A 27,748-nucleotide genomic window follows, 5' to 3' on the forward strand; every position below is an offset into this window, starting at 1 on the left:
AATCAATGCTGGCTGATTCGACACCTCATTCATTTAACGGCATCGCAAAAGTTGTCTTTTGATCACCGGGTTCTATCTGTGCACGTTTTTTCTTGTAACTAAAGGTCCCAATTCAAATAATCGACAAAACTAAAGAATTTATCAACTGTTAAAGCCAATGACCTAAATTTTCTGTAAAATTGTCCATGGTATTTAAAGTTTGATGCCACCCGCAAACAAAAAAAAAAGAAGCAGAAGAGGAAGCACTGATATTAAAAAAAAAAAGCCTAATTGGCAGTGAGAAAAAGCAGAAGAAGAAGCAGAAGTAAAAGAGAAAGAAGACGAAGAAGAAAAAGAAGAAGAGGAAGAAGCGTTGTTTGCTAAGAAAATCTGACTAAACAGGTTCAGCGGGAAAGAGAAAATGGATGCATGTATCAGCGTCCCGAACAAGCCCGACAAAACAACCAAAGGTAAAGGAACTTATCATCGGGTTTTTCTAAAACGGCTCCATTTTGATCATCTAAACTAGAAATGCCAGCCAACTCTTAAAAGTTCCATTTCCCTGTTGGTTCCGGAAGTTGTTCTGTAACATAATTTTTTTTTAAGTAGACTTACAAATGGCTAAATCCGTTCGAAGCCCCACGCCGCCAAACGTAAGCATTCACAGTGTACATAACCATGTAAAGAGCAACGATGCGAAAAGAAGTCTGCGTGACATGGCACTGTGGGGGACGGAGCAGGAGGTGCTAAATCGCCATTTCACCGAGTTGCTTCAATCTAGCGTCATCCAACAACGGTGACCCCCACGAAGACAGGCTGAATGTTGAAATATAATTGACTATTATAAATATATTTCTTTAGTTATTCGTTGTATAGTGACAATGGTTTTTAGTGACTGACTATACTATATGTAATGGTACGTTATATAAAATTTCAAACTCATGGAATTGAAAACACTATCATTAGAAAGAGCTTTGAAAACTCTTTAAAATATTACTTAAATGATCTAATCAGCTCAAATAACAAAGGTTATGACCATTTAACGATTGGGAATGTGGGTGAATTATGGTATCGGTATAACAATAGATAAGAACAAAAAGTTGTGAACTTCCCGGTTAATTGGGATCTTCAAAATGTCCTAACTTTTTTGTTTATTATCCAATTTTTAGGAAATTTCAGTGATGACAACTTGACTAAAGCATTACCATTTGCACTTATATTCTTTATAATTGCATGCAAAGCAACAAACCTCGCAAATTTACCAATTTTGCAATGCGACCAACAAATTTGTTAGCGTTTAAAAAAAAAACTGCAAGCAGTCATATCACCTTCATATTTCACTTATGTATTAATAAGTACTTACAAAACATAACTGAAGTACTTTAGAAAAAATATACAGCATACTTAACGACAGATTTTAAACAGAAAAAATTTGAATAAAAAGTACTACAGTATAACTTCTAGAGATTTTCAAAATTCAAATGAAGGTTGTAGACGGAAATGTGGACTACGTCATCAGCTTCTATCTGTTTTGGTGCAATAATAAACAATCCTTATATACGTGTAATAGTGATGCACATCACACTGCAGATAGTTTCTTGTATAAGCACAGGCAGATTCACCACGCAGTACAATGAACAGTCGAGTTGTCGTGTACCAATCTTTCGTGTTCCTTTATTTACACACAGCAAAATGATTTTATATAGTCCAGGTAGAGTTAAAAATGTGTTTTGAGGAACAAAAAAAAAAAAACAATTGCAATCATCTGTCCATTTTCTGAACCGCTTATCCCCACAAGGGTCCCAGGAGTGCTTGAGCCTATCCCAGTTGTATTGGGCAGGAGTCATCCAGAAGTGGTTCACAGCCAATCAAAGGAGACATGGAGATAGACAACAGTCTCACTCACAATTACACCCAGGACAATTTAAAGTCTCTAATTAACGCGTGTTTTTGAAATGTGGGAGGAAACCAGAGTGCCTGGAAAAAACCCATGCAGGCATAGGGAGAAAATGTAAACTCCACACAGCCAGGGCCTGGATTTGAACCCCAGTCCTCAGAACTGTGAGGCCAACGCTCTACAAATGCTTTACCATGCCACCCAATTGCAATCATCCATTTTTATCGTCTACGAGAGGGGTGGAGGGGGATAACTGAAGGCTTCTTTTTACTTGTGCGTGCTGCGACTGCGCTGACGTCACTGTGGTTCAGCTGCGTGGAATTTGCCTTCATACTTGACTGCAACACGTGCTCAGTTTTGAAACTGTACTGTACTTGTACTGCACTTCTCAAGTGAGAGATATCGCTTTGGCTCTTATTGGCTTGGTCTCCCCAGGGTTGGTTTCCTCACCATATTTTGGTCTTTTCTAGTAGCAGTTTTCATTCGTTCTCGGAGGAACAACGAGTACGTCATCACAGCATGTTACTAAACAGGCCAATCACAAGATGTGAGCACCACGGCTTTCCCCAATGGATGACTTGAAATGCTTTGGGTCAACACTCCAGAACAGGGGTGCCCAATGCATCAATCTCCGAGGCCATTATGGTCAATTGCGACTGCGTGCCCAAAAAGGGGGGAAAAAAAGACATCAGACTATCATCCATCTCGTCACTTGATTCAGGTGTGGAGATCGCCCATGCACATCGCAGTGACAATACACTTGGTGCAGCCAGTCTGTTCCCCCCACCACCCCACCCTCACCTGTTGGTAGATGGAAAGAGCAGACAAGAGTTTTCTGTTTATAGACGGAATCCTGTCTGTTTAAATTGCTTAGATTAAAAAAAATATATTTTCTGTTTTTCTGCAGTATTCTGACCGTAACCCGTGCCAGAATCCACACTTGTTCATTTTCCTATTCGACTTTTGCAAGCAAGGCGGAAAATGTGATACGTGTCTGTTGATTGGTCGAATGTGGAACAGGCAGGTAATGGACCCATTTGCAAGTGAATACAATGACACAAAGTTAGCGTACTGTTGACGCTGAGGTCTTGCAGGAATTCGACGAGGCGGTGTGTTCTCTCAAGTGTTTCGTGCATTATTTAAAATACGGGCTAAATCTTTAACGCAGAACGATACCTAGGGTTTTGATTTTTGTTTTATGCCGACTCAGTCGCTAGTACAACAACAACAAACGACTCACTGTTGTGTGCAAGCAGAATCAGACGTTTAAACGTGTTTGAATTAGATTATTTTGTCAACGAGGTGTACGTAGATTTCTTGAGGCACCTACCAGTCTGTGTTTTGGGTGCGAAATTCCACGTCAACTTCGTCATGTCTTGCCAAATTCCATCCTTGCATTGGAGTCGACGCTCAGACCGTCACACTGGTTTGAACATGTATGGTTGAATTACACTTGCATGGGATGTTTTTCGAACATGGGAAGAATACGAAAATTCCTCCTCTTCAGTTCCCATCTCTTCCACAGAGCATTCTGTAGATCAATGGTCCCGAACCTTTTTATAACTGTCAACGCTTGACAATTTTTACCGCGGACCGGCGGGGCGTTATGATCAGCTGTATGCTGATGCTTCACGAAGTCATCCAACTTCAACGCCACCGATGATTTTCTACGTCAGAACATTTTTTTCTTCCACTTTCAATACACCATTGGCAGAAAAAAAATTGAATCCCTTAATTTGAGCCACTTGAATTTAAAAAAAACATTCCTGGCAAATCTTTCGCCTCTGCCCTGCACGGGGAGTAGATTTTCCAACAGCAGACAGTTGTGTTGGGCATTTTTCCCACGTAATGGGCATCCGTCAAAGTTGGCTGCTGACAAGCTGCACTCATACCACGGCTATCCATTGTTTTTTTGTAAAATAATAATAAAATAATACCATGATGTACGCACTAGAGACGGTGGTCCTGAAGAAACAACAGGAATTACATCTTGAGGTAGCAGAAATGAAGATGCTGAGGTTCTCGCTTGGTGTGAACAGGTTGCATAGGATTAGAAATGAGCTCATTAGAAAGACAGCCAAAGTTGGATGTTTTGGAGACAAGGTGAAAGAGCAGACTTCGATGGTTTGGACATGTTCAGAGGTGAGAGAGTGACTATGTTGGTAGAAGGGTACTGAGGATGGAGCTGCCAGGCAAAAGACCGAGAGGAAGACTAAAGAAAAGGTTGATAGATGTTCTGAGGGAGGACATGAGGACAGTGGGTGTTAGAGAGGAGGATGCATGAGATAGGCTTAGATGGAAAAAGATGACATGCTGTGGCGACCCCTAACGGGACAAGCCAAAAGAAAAAAGAAAAATCACAAAGGTTTATAAATTTTCCATAGCATTTACAGGTAGCATGAATCGATGGCGAGAGAGTGGGTTTGACGCAGAACAAGGATGCAGTTGTCTCCGATGTAAGGAATTATTCACTCAACTTCCTGTACAGCTTCCGACGTAACTTTCGTCACGCTGAAGCCAGGATTAAAATACGAATTCTTGTAATGTACATAAGTCTATAACACTACAGAATCGTATGCTAGACTAAACAGCCAATTTTTTCGCCATTTTAAAACTTTACTCGCCAGACTCATGTGTTTACATATGGCGAAGTGGCGAGTGGGTTGCGAGAGCCCTGCTGTAGAGATGATTGTGGACTTCAGGAGGCATCATTCACCACAGCTGGCCCTGATGTTGTCCAACTGCATTGTGTCAACTGTCGAGACCTTCAAGTTCTTGGGAATTACAGTCTCAAAGGACCTGAAGTGGGTGACTAACATCAACTCCACTCTCAAAAAAGCCCAGCAAAGGATGTACTTCTTGCGGCTTCTGGGGAAGCACAGCCTGTCACATGAGACAGTTCTACACAGCGATCATCCAATCAGTCCTGTGTACCTCCATCACAGTCTGGGGACGCCACGAAAAAGGACAAACTCCGACTGAAAAAGACAATCAAAACAGCTGATCGGATTATAGGCACGACTCAACCCACTATTGAGGACTTACATGCAACGCGAACTAGGTCCAAAGCAGGCAGGATCCTTTCGGATCCTCCACATCCTGGCCCTACCTCTCCCAGCTCCTTCCGTCAGGAAAGCGCTAAAGATCAACGCAAGACAAAACTAGCAGACATTCGAAGAGTTTTTTTTCCCCCTTCTGACAATTAAGTCATTAAATTCTTGATCAGTAAATTTACTATTTTCTGCGTCGTGCTATGGAGCTCGTACACGTGACGTCACCATATTCACGGCACCATATTGCCGGTCAAACAAAGCTGCTCCACATTGTGGGAGACATTGAACCGGAGGAGAATATTTACAATACTCGAGACCTGTTGTGCTCTTGGTTGTCACAACAGACGAGACAGATATTCAAAGAGATCATTCTATGGAATACTAGCTGAAAAGACCAGAAAACATGGATTTCGGCAATTAAACATGATGGATGGTGCTCAAGCACAATACACACATGCATGTGTAGCGATCGCTTCATTTCAGGTAGGAACTATTCTTCTCAATCTCAAATTACCAAGAAGTTTTAGAATGCCAAATTGGTTCATTAGAGAACAATGTGTTTAAAAAAAAGACTGTTCACAGATGAAAAAAACTTGATTTTGTCACGGACTAGGTCAAGGGTAGGACCCAAATGCAGGAAACCGACACATAAGCGTGGATTTTTGGAAGGTTTATTGCCAGGCAGAGGTCATACACATGAAGGCAGTATAACAGGGTGACGGTAAAAAAAAGAATCACAAGGCAAAAGCTTGGTTCAAAAATATGAAATGATGTCAAAAATCGGTCATGGCGTAACATGACTTGATATGGCTCAGTAACGCAATGACATGGGACAAGGCAGTTACGCTAGCTGACACTCGTGAACACGTGGACACAGAACGATCTGGCAACAAGTGGCATGAAAAACAAGGCTTAAATACACAACGCAGGGCGCAACGGGGTGCAGCAGTGTGCACAAAGACCATGCCCCCGCCCGCTGGGGCGTACAGGCTGTGAAAGCTCGCTGCACTCGGGGCTGTGAAGAAACCACACCCCTGACATATTTATCCTGTTGTGTAATGTAACGGTCAGCTGAAAGTTTTAGCGTCTGTCGGGAAGTTGGGACCACAAGCTCATTTTTTTTAATAGCTAATGAATGAAAATCACATAAAGGCATTTTTATGTCAACATGATTCTGGTTTTCTAGTGACTCTGGTTGAAAGAAGCATCACTCCTGGTGGACTGGAACTTGTAAACTCTTATCAGACCACTAGAGTGGAGGACCCTATGGATCTTGTTGCGTTGGCACTACAACTGCAGAAGGTCCTGACTCAATTTTTATTTTATAAATCCAATGGTTCATTTGTTGCATTTATGGCACTACAGAGCTGAAATTGACCTGTTTGTTTCAGGGAGACGATTTTATTAAAGCCAATGCTTGCAACAAACTGTCGGTAATTGCTGACCAGATGAGATATCTACAAGAACAAGCAAAAAAGGTGAGTACATCAGAAAATTGGGAGATGAGGACACTACTTACAGTGAAGAAAATGAGTATTTGAAAACCCTGCTATATTGCAAGTTCTCCCACTTAGAAATCATGGAGGGGTCTGAAATTTTCATTGGTGCATATCCACTGTGAGAGATAATCTGAAAATAAAAATCCAGAAATCACAATGTATGATTTTTGTAACGATTTGTGTGATACAGCTGCAAATAAGTATTTGAACACTCACACACACACACACACACACCACACACACACACACACAAGCTAGACTACTCACCCTCAAAGACCTGTTAGTCCACCTTTAAAAGTCCACCTCCACTCCATGTATTGTCCTGAATCAGATAAACCTGTGTGAGGTCGTTAGCTGCATGAAGACACCTGTCCACCCCATACCATCAGTAAGATGGCCAAGACCAAAGACATAATTGTACAATTCCATATGGAAAGGGCTATGGAGAAATTGCCAAGCAGCTTGGTGAAAAAAGATCCACTGTTGGAGCAATCATGAGAAAATGGAAGAAGCTAAACATGACGGAATCAGCACAGGACTATACGACAGGACTTGGTCAATTACCTGAAAAAAGCTGGGACCACCATTTCCAAGGTGTCTGTTGGTAATACACTAAGACGTCATGGTTTGAAATCATGCTTGGCACGGAAGGTTCCCCTGCTTAAACCAGCACATGTCAAGGCCAGTCTTAAATTTGCCAATGACCATTTGGATGATACAGAGGAGTCATGGGAGAAAGTTTTATGATCAGATGAGACCAAAAGGGAACTTTTTGGTCAAAATTCCACTAACCGTGCTTGGAGGAAGACGAATGATGAGTTCCAGCCTAAGAACACCATCCCTACTGTGAAGCATAGGGGTGGTAGCATCATGCTTTGGGGTGTTTTTCTGCACCTGGGACAGGATGACTGCACTGTATTAAGGAGAGGATGATTGCGGCCATGTATTGTGAGATTTTGGGAAACAACCTCTTTCCCTCAGTCAGAGCATTGAAGATGGGCCGTGGCTCGGTCTTTCAACATGACAATGACCCGAAAGCATAAAGCCAGTGGCTCCGTAAGAAGCATATAAAGGTTCTGCCGTGGCCTAGCCAGTCTCCAGACCAAAACCCAATAAAACATCTTTGGAGGGACCTGAGGGAGGGTGTTCAAATACTTATTTGCAGCTGTATCTCACACATAAATTGTTAAAAAAAAAAAATCATACATTGTGAATTCTGGATTTTTCTTTTTTGATTATCTCTCACAGTGGACATGCACCTACGATGAAAAATTCAGACCCCTCCATGATTTATAAGTGGGAGAACTTAGAATATAGCAGGGTGTTCAAATACTTACTTTATTCACTGTACTTGGGACATAAGTCTTTTTTTGAATACCAAAGCAGTTATTGAGCAAATATAAACCTATGATGAAAAAAAATGCATTCATATTTATAATTAAATCCATCAAGAAAAGGTTCCTATCACTGAAATTAGGGCTGCACAATTTGATCTTAATTGAATAGTTTGTAGGTCTCTTTCGTACCAAGGATCAAGATTTTCACATTTAATCAACCTTGTGTCTTATCCTTTTATGAGCAACCCATTTAGGTGGTGGAAGGTCATGCAAGCCCTCAAACTGTACCCATATTGAGATCGTGCACCTACGTCTAAAAAAAAAAATCTAGATTTTTTTTTTTAATGTCACCATATTGCCTGTCAAACAAAGCATTGTTGAAAGTGAATTCCATTGAGACGTAATGAAAATGTCTTATAGCACAACACCGAGTTTTGCCGGATACCATGAAACATTTAGAAGGTGATAAACTAATGTATGTGGAAAAATTAATTCCATATTTAAAGCCGAAGTCGATGTTTTCCCCGCTGTACAGAGTCCCTTTACCCGTTCGCGGTTCCCTTTGTAGTGCAACGACAATTGCGCAGAGGGAGCAGTTTAAAGCGAGTCGTGCGATACTCTACAAAATAGATTACTGATGGTAATATTGATTGGACCAGCAGGATGCAAGTATCCCAACAATAGCACAAGGCTGAAAAAAGTAAATTTGCTGATCAAGAATTTAATGACTTAATTGTCAGAGGGGAAAAAACAGTTTGAATGCCTGCTACTTTTGACTTTCATTGATCTGTACTGCTTTCATGATGGAAGGAGCTGGAAGAGCTGGTGGTCAGGATGTGAAGGAACCGAAAAGATCCTGCCTGCTCTGGACCTAGTTTGCGTTGAATGAAAAGTTCTCAATAGTGGGTAGCGTGGTGCCGACAATCTGTCCAGCGGTTTTGATTGTTCGTTGCAGTCTGAGTTTGTCCTTTTTTTGTGGCGACCTCAAACCAGACTCAGGAGGTACACAGGACTGATTGGATGACCGATGTGGAGAACTCTCTCAACAGCTCTTGTGACAGGCCATACTTCCTCAGAAGCCGCAAGTAGATTTGCTTATTTCTATCACATCGGACTTTTAAAACAGAGCACTGGGTTCCATTACGAGCCAAGTCAAATGAATACACCCAATCACTTATAAAGACTACAATGTTATTACTCGTGATGTTTCCAAGTAAAAAATACTCACCCTGCTTTACATGCGATTCCACAATTTTATCCTGTTGGATTTCAATATAAAGTTTGTGAGGAGTCAAACGTTTTTGCATCGATCGCCAAGGTTTCGCTGTAACGCTGACATTGCGTCCTGCTCCGTCCAAAATCTTAACTCCACGTACATATCCTTGCGTGAAATAGTTGAGACCTTTTTGTAGAACTCTCTTGGACAAGTCTGACGCATTTGCCAAAAAACGTACAACTTTAATGAGAAGCTTGTGTACCGGATCGCGTCCCTCTTTGTCATGAGGCTTTGAAGAGCGCACTGACCAGCAACTCTGGAAAAAGATTCAGCGAATTGGTGAAAGTTGTGAAAAAATGGCAGGAGAAGACTCAGATGGTAAGGAAGTCCTCTCTTGTGTACTTGAGTCCCAAGACGCCACCGAAGGCTGCCACACTGGTAGGCGCCATCTTTGAAAATCTTTGGGGGTGGGGGAGATTACTAAACAGGCGTGTGTATTTCGTTGACCAGCATCCATCCTGTTTAATTGCCGAAATCCATAGATCCTTTCTTGTCTTTTCAGCTGGTGTTCCATAGAATGATATCTTTGAAGAACTGTCTCGTCTTTTGTGACAACCAACAGCACAACGGTCTCGGGCATTGTGAAAAATCTGCTCTGGTTCAATGACTCCCCGCACTGCCGACAGCTTTGTTTGACCGACAATATGGCGCCATGAAAACGGTGACATCGTGTGCACGATCTCTTTATTGCAGAGCCAATGGGGAAGTCAGACTTTAATGTGCATAACTAGTAGTGGGTTAGACCTCTCTGGCAGTCTCTCTTCTTCTTGCTTGGTGGACTGTTTATGTATGGCATCTGGCTCCTCGGTTGTTCTCGTGAAAGTGGAGCGCAAAGTGTGGGAACCAGGCAAGTGACCTTATCTTAAAACTCAATGAAAGCATTTTAAAGGGGAATGAGCCCAAGATGTCTTTGAAGTGATCAACCCCCAACTAATCGAGATTGGGTCACATTTTTTTCCGACATTTTAAAGGTCACAAAGTGAGGAAAAAATTAAAAGTTACAAAGATCTTCCCAAATGGCACAGTAAAAGGTTTTAATTAAACAATGAATTACATACATTATATTTTTAAAATACATGACACATGATCATTTTAGAAGATCACATTTAATGCTAGCTGTCAAAAACCCCATTGATGGGGGAGGTAGAATTAGGATTAGATCATAGAGGAAATTTATCTTCAAATATTTAGAAACAAACTATAGCACCACATAAAAATGTGATGTGCTGCTTCTATTCTTTTTTTCATCTTACTGTAATGCAGTGCTTCTCAAGGTGTGGTGCTATGCCGGGGGGGAGGGGGGGGGGCGTGTGTGACCCTAAAGAACATGCTTTTTTTCCTGTAGTAGAATAAAGTGTAATTGCACTACAGTAGTTGGCAGTGGCGCTCTCATCGGCATCGTGTGTGCAGGGAGTAATAGTCTATGGCAGAATCTCCAAAGTCTGGCCTTGGGGCCAAATGCGGCCTGTGGTCGAGTTTAATCTGGCCCACAGCCTCTGTTATAAAATCAACACCTGGTAACACCTGGCCTGCACATAGACTACATTAGGCAACAGTACTGTTACCTGCATATGGTATAGCTGACACACTAAATGCTGTTCCTCATTTACCCATTAGAGGGAAGCAACTCGTGTGATTCTTTGCCCCGAGCTTTCTAAAATGGCGACAACCAACAAAAAAAGTAAAATTGATTGCGAGGGTGGATGCTTCAAGGATGAGTGAAAATTGCCAGAGTTGTCTGCCTCATTTGGAAAGAGATGGTGGCTGTTTTTAAAGAGTTCAGTGTCAAGCAACATTACCAAATGAGACATGCTGACATATACAACAAAATCACAGGGAAGGAATGCAGCAAGAAACTGAAGCACCTTGAAGGTAGTTTCATCTCAGATCAGCAATATTTTTGCAAGAGCTCGAGAGTGAAATGAGAACACTACAAAGGTGAGTTACAAGGTTGCTGCGCTGATTGCAAAGCATTGCAAAGCTTTAACTGAGGCTAAATTTATCAAAGACTGGGAGGTGACTATGGTGAAGAAAACCTTTCCTGAGAAGCAGCAAGACTTTGCGAAAGTCTGCCTGGTACGTAACACTGTGGGATACAGGATTGGAAAAGTCATCAGACATCAAAAGACAATCGAGACTCAGAGGAAAGGAGTTTTGACATTTTTTTTTTCTCGCTAGCTTGCAACGAAACCACAGACTTCACTGACACTGGTTGGTTCCTTATTTTTTTGGGGGGATGAATGGACAACGAAATGGACGTTTCTGAACTACTTGAACAAGAGCCTGAAAAAACAAACAAGACGTTCAGATTCTCTTCTATTTGCGCTGCTGTGGATGATATGAAACTCCCATGGAATAAAATTTCTAGGATTATTACAGATGGCACACTGTTCAATAACTGCCAAACGAAGTGGATTATCAACAGTAATAAGTAATAGGTAACAAAGTATTTGAAGAAGGGTGTAAAGCTGTAAAACTCCATCGCATCAATCAAGTTCTGTGTGCAAAACATCTTCAATAATCATCTTCATCTTCAATGTTATGAAACCGGTGATAAAGGCTATTAAGTATATCGGCTCCAGAGTGCTATTGCATTGTCAGTTCCAACAGTTTCTAAGCGAGATTCATGCGGAAAATGATGATGTCTATCACACTGACGTGAGATGGCTCAGTTGGGGGTTCTGCACTGTCACGGTTTTACTTTAAGTAAGAAATTGGTGAGTATTTGGCTGAAAAAGGACAACCTATGTTAGAACTAAATGACCCTATTTGGCTGGCTGATTTTGGGATTTCTAGTGTGTCATCACGACCAACTGCCTTTCCATTTTTTATCCTCTTTAGTGTCTTTCTAAGTTCACTCTTACTAATCATTGCCACTTCCTGGTCCTTCACACTTGCCTGTTCTATTCTTCCTTCTCTCTCATTATCTCCATTTCTATCCTTAATCACCCCTACCTATTAAACATCCTTCCCAGCTCTATCCCTCTGTCTGGCCAACCTGTAGAGATCCTTTTCTCCTTCTTTCGTGACCAACCTGGTGTAAATGTCGTCATATGGCTCTTAAATGTCGTTATATGGCTCTTATTTATCCTTGATCACCTCTACCTTTTTCCTACGTCACATATCAATGTGTTCCTTTCGCCTCTCCTCAGTCCTGTCAGTGTTCCACTTCTTCTTCGCTAATCTCTTTCCTTGTATGACTTCCTATATTTTGGGGTTCCACCATCCAGTGTCCTCCTCCCCTTTCCTACCTGAAAACACAGAAAGTACTCTCCTGCCGTCTCCCTGATCACCTTGGATGTAGTAGTCCAGTCTTCCGGGAGCTTCTCCTATCCATCGAGAGCCTTTCTCACCTCTTTTCAAAAGGCCCCATAAAAGCCTTCTTTTCTCAGCTTCCACCACATGGTTCTCTGCTCGACCTTTGTCTTAAACCTCCTCCCCACCATCAGGGTCATCCTACACACCACCATCCTATGCTGTCGAGCTACACTCTCCCCTACCACTACCTTACAGTCAGTAACCTTCAGATTACATTGTCTGCACAAAATATAATCCACCTGCATACTTCTACCTCCTCTCTTGTAGGTCACTCTCTTCTTGCCTCTTCTGGGGAAAAAAAAGTGTTCACTTCTAAACTGTTACAGAATTACAGATTCTTCCAAAAGTTCAGACAACTTCTATCTCTATTGGGAAAAGGTACATAAATGAGAGCACTGCCACTAAGTTTATGGAGACTGTGGCTGTGCCACAGACTGAATGCCAAGACAGTTGATGACATTTTGGACAATTTCACCTCGAAAATCACAAATGCCATGAATGCTGTCGCTCCTGTTAAAACTAAGACCATCCTGAGGTGACCTCGAACACCGTAGAGGAACACAATGATGGTCAAGAGATCTAAATCAGAGTGTAGGAAAGTGGAACGCAAGTGGAGAAAAACTAAACTCCAAATTTACTATGACCTCTACAGACAGTGTCTTTGTAATTTTAACCAAGAGTGAGCAAGACGGCAACACTTTTCTGACAAGCTTATAACCCCCCCGAATCAGATAGATCCAGAACTCGTAACAGTTGACAAATGCAATGAGTTTGCCTGTTATTTTAGTGAAAAAATACAATCCATCAGGCCAAATGTCAGCACAAATCAGCAAAAAGAATGATCTCACATCTGAAGCCACCCAGAGAGAACTCTATTAACTTGTCAGAATTTGATACAGTTGATCAGAAAACTGTAGAGAAAACTGTTCAGCAGTTGAAACCATCAATGAGCTGTCTCGACCCAATACCATCTCACTTTTTCAAAACTATTGTGAAGTTCATGCCACCTGATTTGCAGCAAATAGTCAATTTCTAACTTCAGTCTGGCAAGTTTCCCAAAGCTCTTAAAGTAGCTTCTGTTAAAAAAAAGAGCACTGGAGGATTCCATGTTAGCAAGATATAGACCCATCTCAAATAACCTGTTCATAGCCAAGATTCTTAAGAAAGTTATTTTTAATCAACTCAGCAATTTCTTGAATTTAAATGGACTTTTTGACCAATTTCAATCAGGTTTCCGAACTCATCACAGTACAGAATCTGCTCTTATCAAAGTGCTAAATGATATAAGGTTGAATACTGACTCATGAGGGGTGTCAATTTTGGTCTTGTTGGATCTCAACGCGGCTCTTGATACAATAGATCACAACATACTACTAAACGGGTTGGTAACGTGTGGAGGGTTAATGGAACGGTCCTTAAATGGAGCTGCTTTGTGACCATTAGAGGTGCTCAATCTCAGCGAATGGCAATGACCTATGGGGTCCCTCAAGGGTCAGTTTTTGGACCTCTTCTGTTCAGCTTTTATATGCTACACTAGGGTCAAATTCTTCAAAACCTTAATTTTGACTACCATATCTATGCAGTGTCTCCAGATGACAACAGTTCAATTGAGGTATTGTGCCACTGTCTAAATCGGATAAATAACAGGATGAGCCAAAATTTTCTTCAACTAAATCACAACAAAATTGAGACAATTGCTTTTGGCAATAAAGAAAGAATTGCTGTTAATAAACACCTGGACTCCCTATCTTTAAAAACCAAAGACTATGTCAGAAACCTTAATCTTCAGTAGAGCTCTGAGATCAACTGACTCAGGTCAAATAGTGGAGTGCAGAGTCCAAAGCAAACATGGTGAAGCAGCATTTAGTTATTATGCTACAAACAAATGGAATAAGTTGCCAACAGAGGTGAGGTCAGCCACAAGTGTGAATGTTTTTAAATCCAGTTTGAAAACTTTTTTTTTTCCTCATGATTTTTAGAACATATCCACTTTTTGAGCCTATTACTTGCACTGTATGTGGGTTTAATTCATTTTTTAAATATTTTGTCATTTTTATTGTTTTTATCCCATTTTAAATATTTTATCTCTTTGTTTTCAAGTGCCTTTAATCATGTAAAGCACATTGTGTTACCTTGTGTATGAAATTCGCTATACAAATAAATTTGCTTTGCTTTACTAACATTTCCATCCTTTTTGCAAAGTTCATCACCATCTGTCCCTCAAAATTCCTTTCCTGGATGCTGTACTTACCCATCACTTCTTTATCGCCCCTGTTTCTTTAACCAATATGTCCATTACAATCTGCACCAATCACAACTCTCTCTGTCTGGGATGCTCAGAACTACTTTATCTAGTTCCTTCCAGAATTTGTCCTTCAACTCTGTCACATCCTACCTGTGGGGCGTAGCCGATATTCAAATGATACAGGTAAAATTGTTTGGAAAAAAATAAAAAAATCCAAACCCTAATTCTGAAATAAATGAAATCAGAACCACAACATTTTTGGGGGTGCTTATTTGTTTTGCAGTTTTTTGAATATATCCTTGACTGGTATACATGTTTGACTTCTATCTATGTCCATGTCTAGGTCTTAGAAGAAGCAAATAGAGATGCTGACCTCCACCATGCTGCATGTAATATTGTGAAAAAAGCAGGCAACATGTACTACCTCTACCAGCGGCCATCTGGACAAAAATACTTTTCCATCATTTCTCCCAAGGTTGGCATTTTCTTTTTAAGTAAAGTCGCGTATGCACATGCAGATTTTATAATTACTCATTTTCTTTTAATTAAAGGTCCAAAATAATTAAAGATATTTTTCCCCCCATTCTAATTTCAAATTTAAAAAATAGGAAACAGCATGAGGAGCAGGATTGGCAACCCTCAATATTTTATTGCACACCCATTGGGCAGTGATGGCAGCCGCCAAACATTTCTTGTATCAATATTTTCCCTCCCCACTCTTACTTTGTAATTTGTTCAGGATCCTGAACGTTTCCTGTTTCTTTTTCACCACTCCCAGCAGTTCAGTTCCCAATTTAAATTGGATTGAGATCAGGAATTAATCCTGACTAATTACATGTATAATTTTATTCAGGTGAAATTCCAAATTTAGTACATAAGCTTCATGGGTGTCAGTAATGGTGAGCAAGACTGAACTCGTATAACCATAAGAAACATTTGAAGCTGTCGCAACATAGTCAGGAGTCCTTTAAAAATAAATAAATAAATAAAAATAACCTAACCTAAATGACCTATTCATTTACAATTTTTACTTGTGTACTTAAAATATCCAACCATCCATTTTCTTAGCCGCTTATCCTCACAAGGGTTGTTGACCATGCTGGAGCCTATCCCAGCTGTCAACGGGCAGGAGGGGGGGTACACCCTTAACTGGTTGCCAGCCAATCGCAGGGCATAATGAGACAAACAGCCACACTCACAATCACACCTAGGGGCAATTTAGAGTGTCCAATTAATGTTGCATGTTTTTGGGATGTGGGAAGAAATAGGAGTGCCTGGAGAAAACCCATGCAGGCACGAGGAAAACATGCAAACGCCACACAGGCTGGTCCGGGATTGAACCCGGACCTCGGAACTCTGAGGCCAACCCTTTACCAGCTGACCCACTGTGCCGGTACTTCAAATAGTTACAATAAATGTATCTTCATCGATTTATGCCAGTGAGGCATAGTAACATGTTAGATGGCAATAAGTACATACAGATCTACTTTTTAGAACATTTTTGTTTGTTGGTGTGCTACAAAATTTTTCATTTGTAAAGTTTATACCTTGGCTCCAAAAACTTGGAATTTGCTGCTCTGGTCAGATCATTTGTTCATTAGAACGGCCCCATGCTTACACACAACCCTGAGCGCTCACTAGCTGCTAGGCTACATAATATTTTATTGATGCCTTGCGAGACGTATCATATTAAAAGTAACAAAGGAAATCAAATTTATTGATAAAGTGCATTTCATACACAAGGTAACTCAATGTGCTTTACGTGATTAAACAGATTTTAATACAAAGCTCAAACATGTTTACAGGAAAGAAAAACAAAAATGACTATATGGAAAAAAACATACAGTACAACAAGTATCATTAAAATTGGAAATACACTAAAAAGCATCGGGAAAAAAAGTTTTCAACCTGGATTTAAAAACGTTCACACTTGGGGCTGACATCACCTCTGTTGGCAATTCATCCCATCTGTGTGCAGCATCATAGCGACAGCGCGTTGTGAACACATCCAGCCTCCTTGAACTTTTCAAACTTTCGCCACATTTCAGGCTTCAAACAAAGATATAACATTTTCATTTTGTCAAGAATCAGCAATAAGTAAGACACAATCGTGAAGTGGAACAAAATTTATTGGATATTTTATACTCTTCTTCTCTTGGCCACAGCGCATCATATTTTTCCATCGAAGTCTTGTGCATCTTCCTCTCTAACACCCACTGTCCTCATGTTTTCCCTCACAATATCCATCAACCTTTTCTTAGGTCTTTCTCTTGCCTCTGGACATGTCCAAACCATCGAAGTCTGCTCTCTTGAACCTTGTCTCCCAAACATCCAACTTGGACTGTGCCTCTAATTAGCTCATTTCTAATCCTATCCAACCTGCTCACTCCGAGCGAGAACCTCAACATCTTCATTTCTGGCACCTCCAGTTCTGCTTCCTGTTGTTTCTTCAGTGCCACAGTCTTTAATCCGTACATCATGGCCGGCCTCACCACTGTTTTATAAGCTTTGCCCTTCATCCTAGCAGAGACTTTTGTCACATAACACACCAGAGACCTTTCGCCAGCTGTTCCAACCTGCTTGGACCAGTTTCTTTACTTCTTTACCACACTCACCATTGGATATTTTATACTGTTTTAACAATTAAACTGAAAAGTGGGGCGTGCAATATTATTCGGCCTCTTTACTTTCAGTGCAGCAAACAAAGTTCAGTGAGGATCTCTGAATGATTGAATGTTGACTGTTGATGAACATCACGGTCCAAGGGGATTCCAGTCTGACCTCATCTGTCAGCCTATCCCATTACCACAGAAAACAGGAAGGGGCTCAGACCTGATCCTAGATGCAGTCCCACCTCTACCTAAAATTCTTCTGTCACACATACAGCACACCTCACCACTTTTCTGTTACAAACAAATATGTTATGCATGCAGTACCACAGTTCCTCTCGTGGTACTCTGTCATAGGCTTTCTCTCGATCCACAAAGACACAATGTAGCTCCTTCTGACCTTCTCTGTACTTTTCCACTTGCATCGTCAAGGCAAATAATGCATCTGTGGGACTCTCTCTGCATGAAACCATACTGTTTCTCACAGATGCTCCTGTCCCGAGTCTAGCCTCTACTACTCTTTCTCATAACTTCATTGTGTGACTCAACTTTATTCCTCTATAGTTCCCACAGCTCTGAACATTGCCTTTGTTCCTAAAAATGGGAACTAGTACACTTTTCCTTCATTCTTCAGGCATCTTCTCGCCCTCTACTATTCTGTTGAATAAGATGGTCAAAAACTCCACATCCACCTCTTCAAATTGCTTCCATACCTCCACAGGTATGTCATCAGGACCAACATTCTTTCCATTTTTTTTTATCCTCTTTTGTGCCTTTTTAACTGCCTCCTTACTAATCATTGCCACTTCCTGGTCCTTCACCCTTGCCTCTTCCTTTTCTCTCTTTTTCTTCATTCATGAGCTTCTCAAAGTATTCTTTCCATCGATTTAGCACACAACTGTCTTTGTCTGGGATGCTCAGAACTACGTCATCTAGTTCCTTCTAGAATTTCTCTTTCAACTCTAGATCACATCCTACCTATGGGGCATAAGCACTAATCACATTTTATATGATAACACCCTCAGTTTCAAATTTAGCCTCATCACTCGAGCTCACTCTTTTCACCTCCAAGACATTCTTGGCCAGCTCTTCCTTTAAAATAACCCCTACTCCATTTCTCTTCCCAGCTACTCCATGGTAAAATAATTGAAACCCTGCTCCTAAGCGTCTAGCCTTACTACCTTTCCAGCTGCTCTCTTGGATGCACAATATATCAGCCTTTCTCCTAATAATCATGTCAACCAACTCCTGAGCTTTTCCTTTCTCTTCTTCTTCTGCCGATGAATCCGCTTCTCTCCTCTTCTTTGTCTTCAATCCACAGTAGCTGAATTTCCACCGATGCCCTACAGGTTATCCAGTCTTTGTAATTTGACGGGCGCGCCATCGCACTCGCAAATCTGCACAGTTGAGCACGAAAAATCACGCGCATAAAATTTATGAGTAGAAATTAAAGACATTCTCAGCGCACATGTAAACCAATCCAATGCAGTGAACCAAAGCCTGACTTTTTTTATTGATTTATTTTTAACACAGAAGCATATGGTCTCTTCACTCCGCCCCCCTTTGGCTCTTACACTCATAATTACAAACACCGTCCACCCCCACAGTCTGGGGAATGTAGAGTTAGATGTGCTGCTTGTGTTTACTCAATAATAATGGTAAAAGTAAAAAGTGCTGTTACTTTAACTCTCTGTTGACCCATTTTGCATTTTTTGCACATGGTACATTAAGGCCCCTTTTCCAGTTTACCGACTTGGCATTTGCCATTATTGACCAGTGTTGTACAATTTCAGATAACCTGGAACCCTGCTTGGTTAACAGAGGATTAATGAATGTCGGGGTATGTGAATAATAGAAGAAAAAGTGGTGAAACTGGATGAGATTTTCTCTTTCGAGTAAAAAAAAGGTCTAGTCTGAAGCCAAAGTAGAAAGTACAGGATGAGATGGTGTATAATATTAAAATTCCACCTTGGCACAGCCTGATCGAGGATGAAAGTATAGACAATACAGTGCACAAAAAGCTATATTTTAAATATTATAGCCAACATAATATTAACCTTCAAACTGTGTGGGAGCATCATTCAGCTTTCAACATGCATTGCTAAAGATATTCTGCAAGCAATAATTCAGTTTTACACCAAGAAAAAGACAGGGATATCATTGTGGATTAAAAAAAAAATGAAACAAAGTTGCAAGCGACCTTTGAAATTTATAGTTTATAGTTGGCTTAGTTAAGTTAGCAATTAATTTTTTTGTTTGTTGACATTTTCATTGTAAGTTTACAAAAACACAACATTGTTCTTAAAATTTGTGTTGATGGGAATGTAAATGTAGTAATCTGAATCCTTGAATGAGCCATGTAACTTCAATTGATGACACTGATCTGACCACACTGCATACATCTGATATTGCTCACGGTGGTCAAAGGGGGACTCACGGGCTTAGTGTGTTTGCTTGAGATTCGATCCCTAATCACACCCGCAACTTTATCTGGGGGCATGACTGACCCCACCCGTACATTTTTCAAATGTGAGTGACTGAGGTTAACTGTGCCGGGAGCGGGCGTTATTAACCCAAGCCATGACCGATCTGGAATGGTATTCTTTAGATGAACGCTTCTATTTGTTTGTGACAGTTTTATGCTGGCTGCCCTTGCCGACACAACCCTCTGCATTCATCTGGGCTTGGGACCGGCCTACAGATTACACTGGCTGATGCCCCCATAGGGCTGCATTCCAAGCCTTCACTCTAAATATGTTCCTCAAATGGTAAAGGACAGTTTTTGTTATTAATTTGATTTGACTGTTGAAACTCAGACACCAAAGGTTTCGGACTTGGTATTTTGTTTTTTAAGATAGTGAGTCCAAGTATTTATTACTAGCAATTCTCTTTTCTTTATTGGCAAAAACAGTTGTCTCCATTGTGATTTACAGGAAGAAAATGTTGGCCCATCCAGTTATCTGCTTTAGACAGTGGCACAACACCTCAATTGAACTGTAGTCACCTGGAGACACTCCTAAATATTGGTGTCATCTGCATAGCTATAATAGTTATAGTTTTGACGAATTTGACCCAAGAGTAGCATATACAGGCTGAACATGAGGAGTGCTAGAACTGATCGTTGAGGGACTCATAGGCCTGCCATTTACTGAGCTTGAGCATTTCCAATGGTCACAAAGTAGCTGCTTTGGTAAAAAGGTCCTAGGAGAGTAAATAAACTAAGCTTAACATTTTCATTCTAATTTTGGAAAAACTTAATATTATTCATAAAAGTGTTCTGAAGGGAATGTAAATACTGTAATTTGATTCTTTTAGTAATGCATGTAAGTACAATGGATGACACACATTTGATGTTGCTCACAGTGGACAAAGGGACTGCTCAGGGCTTTAGTGCGTTTGCTCGGACCCATAAAAAGGAGGGAACATTGGTTGAGGGGAAACTGGAGAGTGTGCTCCGACTGCAGGAGGGTCACACTGCTCAGCCTCTCTAGTAAGGTCTATTCAGAGGTGTTGAAGAGTAGGGTCTGTTGGGAGTATTGTCTTAGATTTAGGAAGAGGACTATGGTTTTCGTCCTGGCTATGGAACAATGGACCAGCTCTACACCCTAGGCAGGGTCCTCGAGGGTGCATAGGAGTCCACTCAACCAGTCTATATGTGATTAATAAATTTGGAGAAGCCGTTCCACCGTGTCCCTCGGGGAGTCCTATTGGCGCTGCTTCGGGAGTATGGCGTACTGAACCCCCTGATACAGGCTGTTTAGTCACTGTAACGTTCAATGTCAGAGTTTAGTCTGCATTACTGGCATTAAGTTGGACATTTCCACCGAGGGTTGGAGTCCACCGAGCCTTCATTTTGTCACCAATTCAGTTCCCAACTTTTTGGGACAATTGTTAGGCGCAGCCGTGGCATAGAAGGGGTCTGGTGTGGTGGCCTTGGTATTGCATCTCTACTTTTGGGGTTTTGGTTTCATCAAATCACCACCAACTCTCTGGAATTGTTCGTGCATCAAGAACCTGGGATGAGAATCAGCACCTTCAAATCAGAGACCATCGTCCTCAGTCAGAAAAGTGTGGAGTGCCCACTGCAGGTTGGGGATAAGATCCTGATTCAAGTGAAGGAGTTCAAGTATCTTGGGGTGTTGTTCACAACTGAGGGATAAAAAAGGAGACCCACAGGCAGCAGATCAGTGCAGCATCTGCAGTGATGCAGACTTTTTATCGGTTCATTGTACAGTGATGAAAGTCCTCCGGATTTTCCCAGAATTCCGGATTTTTAAATTTTCATGAAAATTGCTCCGGAAAATTGAGGAAAAATTGCCTAAAATTAATCCGGATATTAGTTGACGACATTGAACGAACATGCGTTTGAGTTCGTTGTTTTGCTTTCACGAGCGTAGGCATGTTGAGGCACGAACACTAGTAACAATAACGCCCCTCCCCTCACATTCTCTCAAGACGTCACTTATTTTGTGTGGTCTTGACATTAATTTACGCGTTTATTTCATAAACGTTAACTAAATGAGCATGCTCCAAAACAACAGTTATTCACCCGAAAACAGGAAATGTGCAAGCGAGCCTGTACGAAAGCGCATGTTCAGAACTGCTTCACGTAATGGAGCGCGTTTACGTCAAAAGTCATCAACATCATGAGCCATGTCAAAGGAAATTCAGTTACACCAGGGGGTGCTCATTGTGTCGATTGCGAGGCAGTGTTACGGCGTAAAAAAAAACACGTTAGACTATCATCCACCTCGTCGCTTGATTCAGGTGTGGTCAATAAGTCGAGCGTGTGCACAAAAAGGCACATTCTAGCAAGCCGGCTTCCTATTTATGGCAGTCCCGTCAGCACATAAAATACACAATTCACATACTTCAACGCAAACGATATGGCACCAATTTGGTTACTAAGATGTACTAAGATAAGATTTGTTAAATTTCCTATAACTCCTTGCAACCCGTCGTACATGTTATGAAGTTACTCACGTTAGATATTTGTTCAACAGCACGGTTTGATCACAAACGCGTCTTGTTGTTAACCAGCTAACTAAGGTGGTTTGGGGCTACAAGCAAGTTTGTTGACATTTCTACTTGCCCAACTTCCTACTAAGTACTCACACTCACAGTCCTTGTTGTGAACGAAACGTAGGTTTTTCTGGTCGTGTAAGTCCTAACGTTTGCTGTTAAATATTAATTCAGCTCAGTTAAATGTTAGAATACAGACACGTTTTGTTGTTAGCGATCTCGGCTAGGCTATCATAGACCGAGCAGCTTGGGTACTAAGATTGCGCAGATGATGATTTTAGTCCACTTAAGTCATCACTAGGAGCATCTCACGTCGAGTATTCACAACATTTGGTCCAAATTCAACAGGATTTATTGAATTACGATCGGGCTGGCCAGAGCCTCCTGTTTAAGCTGCTACCAGTTTGGGAACCGGAAGCAAAACCACCCCTGACGTAAGTAATAAAGTACATAAGAAAGGAAACTAAAGAGAAGAATAAAGAACGAATAACTACAATACCATAGACACACATAACATGGCTCTAGATTAATTTCGGTAACGTCCATGATATTTAACTGTGCGCTGCATGGGTCCTCCTGAGTACGCTACGTACACAAGACTTGTAAAAGGGTTGGGAAATCAAGCAATTGTGGCCCAATCATTGAGAATACTACATCCCATCCCTCAATCTCCTTCACTTGCCATTGCATTCGGCACTGCGTGTTTTCAATGCAAGGGATCGAGTATGATGTCTGGACATGACGTCACAGACAAATATGGCCGCCACTGGGATACGTATTGTGTCGAGTCATACTTATGCTACTTTGTGCTTTTATAAAATGCTCCCAGCTCACCTTTTCCGACTGGTATTATCAAAGTGATTAATATTTGTAGTTTAGATAATACCTACTTTAAAATCTGATTTTGGTGTCAGTGGTACTTTAAGGACAAAAGTCATTTTTTATTTCCTCATCTGAAAGTTTTTCCTCGTTTTTGAGATTGTATGGTACAAACTGGAGGGCTCTTTGTGTGTATTAAATGGGTGCCAACGGGGAAATTAAATGCCAATATTTTTAGGGAAATAACCCATCAGCAACATTCATGTGGAAAAAAAATTATATGAAGTCCTTTGTTTTTGGCTGTGAACTCTTCAAAAGTTTGAATTATGAACTTAACTTTCAACTACTTGGCGTAGAAAATGAATCTTTCCAACACAGATCCTTTATTGCTTCACATTGCAATACAGTATGCCCTTGCCCATTCCCGATTCACCGTTCGTGGCCCTGCATAATTGCAGATTTTTTTTTTCTTTCCTCCTGCCATAATGTATAATTTTCACAACCATAAGGTGCACTTAAGTCTTAAATTTTCTCTTAAATAGATCAACACCTTATAATGTGTGCCTTGTGTGAACACAGAGTTCTAAAATCTGTAAGTGTTGTGACTACTCCATTGAAGTACAACAAAGACATGCACATCACATTCTTCTCACATCACATTCTTCAGCTTGCATATGATTGCGGTCACAAGGCAGTGCAATTTTAGCTATTTAAGTAGAAGAAGCTTACATTCCACCACGCACTGACTGTAACCCAAGTCATTAAGTCAGCATATTGTTGACACTCATGGTGTCATCGAAACAAAAAATATCCCACCACAAAATCTAAATAACATAACTAGCAAATCATAAAGCATGATTTTAAAATATTGTTTCAAGTCCATATTTTGTCAATTAGTTCTTCAGTCATTGCTTTATTTTTTTATTTGCCAGTTATGCTATTCTGTTTGCTGTGGTCTGATTATTTTATTTTGAATGACAGCGTGAGTATGAACACGTTGACTAATGACTTGACTTATATTGCGCCACTCAGTGTGTGGCGCAATATAAGCTTCTTTTGCCTACATATGTAAAATTGCAATTGTTTCTCTCTCCTTCGTGAGCCCACCATGAGTTTGTGTGTACACTGGTTTGCATGTACGCTATGTATGTAACCAGCCTGTTTGGTTGTAGTTAATTGAAATAGACACTCAAAAAACATTTATAGATTTTGGAACTTGGTGCACACAAGACGTGACATATTATAAAGTGGCTTGTGCATTTTGGAGAAAATTTAAGATTCAAGTGCGCCTTATGATCGCAAAAATACGGTTCATAGTTATTCCCAGATTTTCTGGGTTCGCAGGGGGATAAGGAGTGTAACTCCTGCGAATAATGACAGAACACGCTATCCATTTCTGAGCCGCTAATCCTCACAAGGGTTGAGTGAGTGCTGGAACCTATCCCAGCTACCTTCAGGCAGGAGGCATGTACACTCAATTTGTTGCCAGTCAATTACAGGGCACATAGAAACGAACCAACCAACCATTTGCACTCACTATCACAATTTAAATTCTCCAGTTAGTGCATGTTTTTGGGATGAAGGAGGAAAACCACCCAAGTGGGGCTGGAATTTCAACACCGATCCGCAGAACTGTGAGGTTAAGCGAGCCCTGCCCCCACTGCAATATACAGGATAACACCAGTTAAAAAAAAATAAAAGTGATAATTTTTTCCCCAATATGCAGCATGTTGATGTTGCTATTTGTATCTCCCACTTTTGAAAATAAACTCTAATTTGATATTGTTTTGAGAAATGTATTTCAACTAAACTTTCCGTTTCCCAACCTTTATTGAGCCAAGGTACCCATTTTATGTTACTCATCGCACAAAACCACACAGAAATTGACAATTTATTCACACAGAAGTAAAGACAGTTTAACTCACAAGTTGACTCTGGGCCCATTGTATTGAAAACAAAGCTGATATACTCTTGCCCATTAGTGGTTCACCGTGAGTGGGGGTGGCTGTTAATTTAAGCGCAACAATGCCACCCATAGCTGTCCAGTCTTTCCTCTGATGTTCTGTCTGATAATCCACTTCAAGAGGTACCAAACAAATGTCTCTTCTCCTTATGTTCCTGTGGGAACATTGGCTTAGCTTACTGAACTGTGCAGTGTCTTTTTGCTGCCCTTTTATCATGTTTTGAGAAAATTGACCACAATTGGACAATTTCTGACAGTAATTTCCTCTGATTATGTCATGGTGTAATTGTGTGCCACAGCACCCTCATTGGGAATACCATAATTTCTCGTGTATAATGAGTCCTGAAGTATAATGCACAGCCACAACGTTGACCTAAAAAAAATATTAGGAAACCCTTCTACAAATGCACAATGTGCACCACCAATTTGCTGCAATCCATATGCTCAAAATATTCAGAATTATCTGTATTTCTATTTTGCTAGGTTTGTGCTTGTATTGTTTGTACTTGCATTGTTTTTCAAAAAATGTACAACAATCAATGATAAATCTTTGTGCATGTGGTGATGTAGCAATTTGTATCTGGACAGGTTATAGGACATGCTTGTCCTGGTCCCTGTAATTGTTAGAACAGAATCCCTTAACCAACTAAAATAAATGCTCAATGATGGTATCACATTTTATTAATACTGTTAACAGTTTTAAATAAACTCTGTTTAACTTAAACTTGTGCAGATTTATATATATATTTATTTTGCATTAAACATTTGGTATTAAACATTTGTGCATAGTGTAGTTTATCCACTACATTACACAACCATGGCCAAGCCTTCAAAAGACGTATGACTCATCTTCAATCTGAAAAAAGATCCATAGCAACTACCTTTGGTACATCACTCATAACTTGGTCTAATTCCGATGCCTCTCGCATTGCATCATGAACAGTGATCAAAGTCTTCCTCCCACAGCATGTCATCCTGTGTCATTTGTGAGGAATTTTTTTTATTCTTAAGAATCTTGGTTCCCTTTATTTCTCATTATTGTCAGCGCTTTGAGGAAAAGCTCCACAGTGCTAATAACACAGCCTCTTGCCCTCTGTTTGGCTACAATCTGTAGCAGCGCTTCCTCCATCTTAGAGAACTGTGCAACTCTCCCACGTGTTTTTTGATGGATTATTTTCTCCTTCCTCCACAAGCTCATATTTGATTCAGCACTTTGAAGTGCTGTACTGCTTCACGGTTTCCCACTTCTTTGGCAGGAGTGATGTATGACAGTTTCTTTTAAAAGCAGCTGCATAACTAGGCCTTGCAGTCGACATTTTGTGTCTTACTTTAAGTTAAAACAAAATCACGGGCAGCCGTTTCTGATGTTTGGTGGAGTAGCAACAAATATGTTACACTAACGATCATAAAAAGGCAAACTCACGCAGGCAGGTCAGAAATCTCAGGTTGGCGGTGCACATTACCGTAATAGTGTTAACGTAATACATTGAATATCATATTGAAATGTAAATGTATAACGTAATACATTGAATATCATATTGAAATGTAAATGTATATCTTTTATTAACTACCCTATTTGCCTGTATAGGGCTATACAATGTGATTTTCTTATTTTTAATCTATACCTAAATATAATGCACTGTTTGACTTTTAGGAAATATTTTTGAAAAATTTTGCACATTATATACGAGAAATTACAGTAACTACCTAAACTGTCTATTTTGTCATGCTTACTTACATACATACTTACATAGTTTCAACTCTACTCTGCAGGAATGGGGCCCAAGTTGTCCTCATTTGTTTGTTGGTGCATTTAAACTTCAACACGACATGTCCTGGACTCCTGAGGATGATGTGCATGAAAAGGATAAAGAGATTGCTATCATGGGCAAGCTCCTCAGCCAACAGATGACTTTACCATCTGGGATGGAACCCATTTTCAAGGGCCTCTCTAATTAAAGTGGCATAGCTGAATAAACTTGAATAATCATTCAAAAATGAAATTAGTTTGTGATTGTTATACACTGACTGATCAGAAACATGAAGCAACAACCAAACAAGAGGGGTCATTACAAATATTTAATGACATTTTCACCATATAATTGTTTCAGAAACATCTTTGCTGGGTTTGGGATGCTTGTCATTAGATTTAAAAATACTCTGTATATTCATGTATAAGCCACATACAGTGTGTGATTTGTGTGCCCAGAATATAAAATGACTATTCATCAAACTTACATTATATGAAAGTGGAATCAGTTTCATCAAAAAAAGTTGATTTCATGGACATTTTGGCTTTTTATACATTTGTCAAATCAATAATTAGCGTGGTTTGCTGGTAGCATTTTTGGCAAAGATGTTAAAAGGTTACCAAGAAATGAACTGATGTGAGGCAGAAGTCGCCAATTATCTGTAGCAATATTGAATTGCGCAGTATCCTCTTCTGAAATTATTTTCATCAGTATGTGAAATCTCGGGGGAATGAAAAAAAGAATTTTGAATTCAGCTGTTTTGTCTGATTCTGAGATAAAGAAGGGGTGCAGCGGATGTTTTTCCACCAGGGACTCTAGTTCCGCTTCTTTCAGATGGCAACAAAACAAGGTGGAAGCATATTCTGTTTGTTCTTCATTTATTTCATCCCATAGGCCCTCAAAAATACCTACTTTTACAACTGTTCCCCAATTGATAGGAACAGTCAAAGGCAGAAAGGCTTGCCGAAAAAACACATGGA

At 40.4% G+C, this 27,748-nt stretch overlaps 1 protein-coding gene across 2 annotated transcripts; it reads left to right on the forward strand.

The window, feature by feature from the left end:
• The first annotated feature begins 8 nt into the window (after window positions 1–8).
• Window positions 9–27,313, forward strand: c10h1orf50 (chromosome 10 C1orf50 homolog). 2 transcript variants are annotated; one of them, XM_061831582.1, is made up of 6 exons: window positions 9–449; window positions 6,116–6,231; window positions 6,321–6,407; window positions 14,948–15,079; window positions 19,849–19,981; window positions 26,791–26,896. In XM_061831582.1, the coding sequence occupies exons 1-5, from the start codon at window positions 401–403 to the stop codon at window positions 19,963–19,965; spliced, it is 501 nt and encodes a 166-aa protein (XP_061687566.1). In that variant the 5' UTR covers window positions 9–400; the 3' UTR covers window positions 19,966–19,981; window positions 26,791–26,896. The 2 variants fall into 2 exon arrangements, with proteins under 2 accessions (XP_061687566.1, XP_061687565.1); XM_061831581.1 differs by lacking the exon at window positions 19,849–19,981 and having other exon boundaries at window positions 11–449; window positions 26,791–27,313.
• Window positions 27,314–27,748: the final 435 nt, after the last annotated feature.

Source organism: Syngnathoides biaculeatus, chromosome 10, assembly GCF_019802595.1.
Source record: "Syngnathoides biaculeatus isolate LvHL_M chromosome 10, ASM1980259v1, whole genome shotgun sequence".
In the NCBI taxonomy this organism is placed as follows: Eukaryota; Metazoa; Chordata; class Actinopteri; order Syngnathiformes; family Syngnathidae; genus Syngnathoides; species Syngnathoides biaculeatus.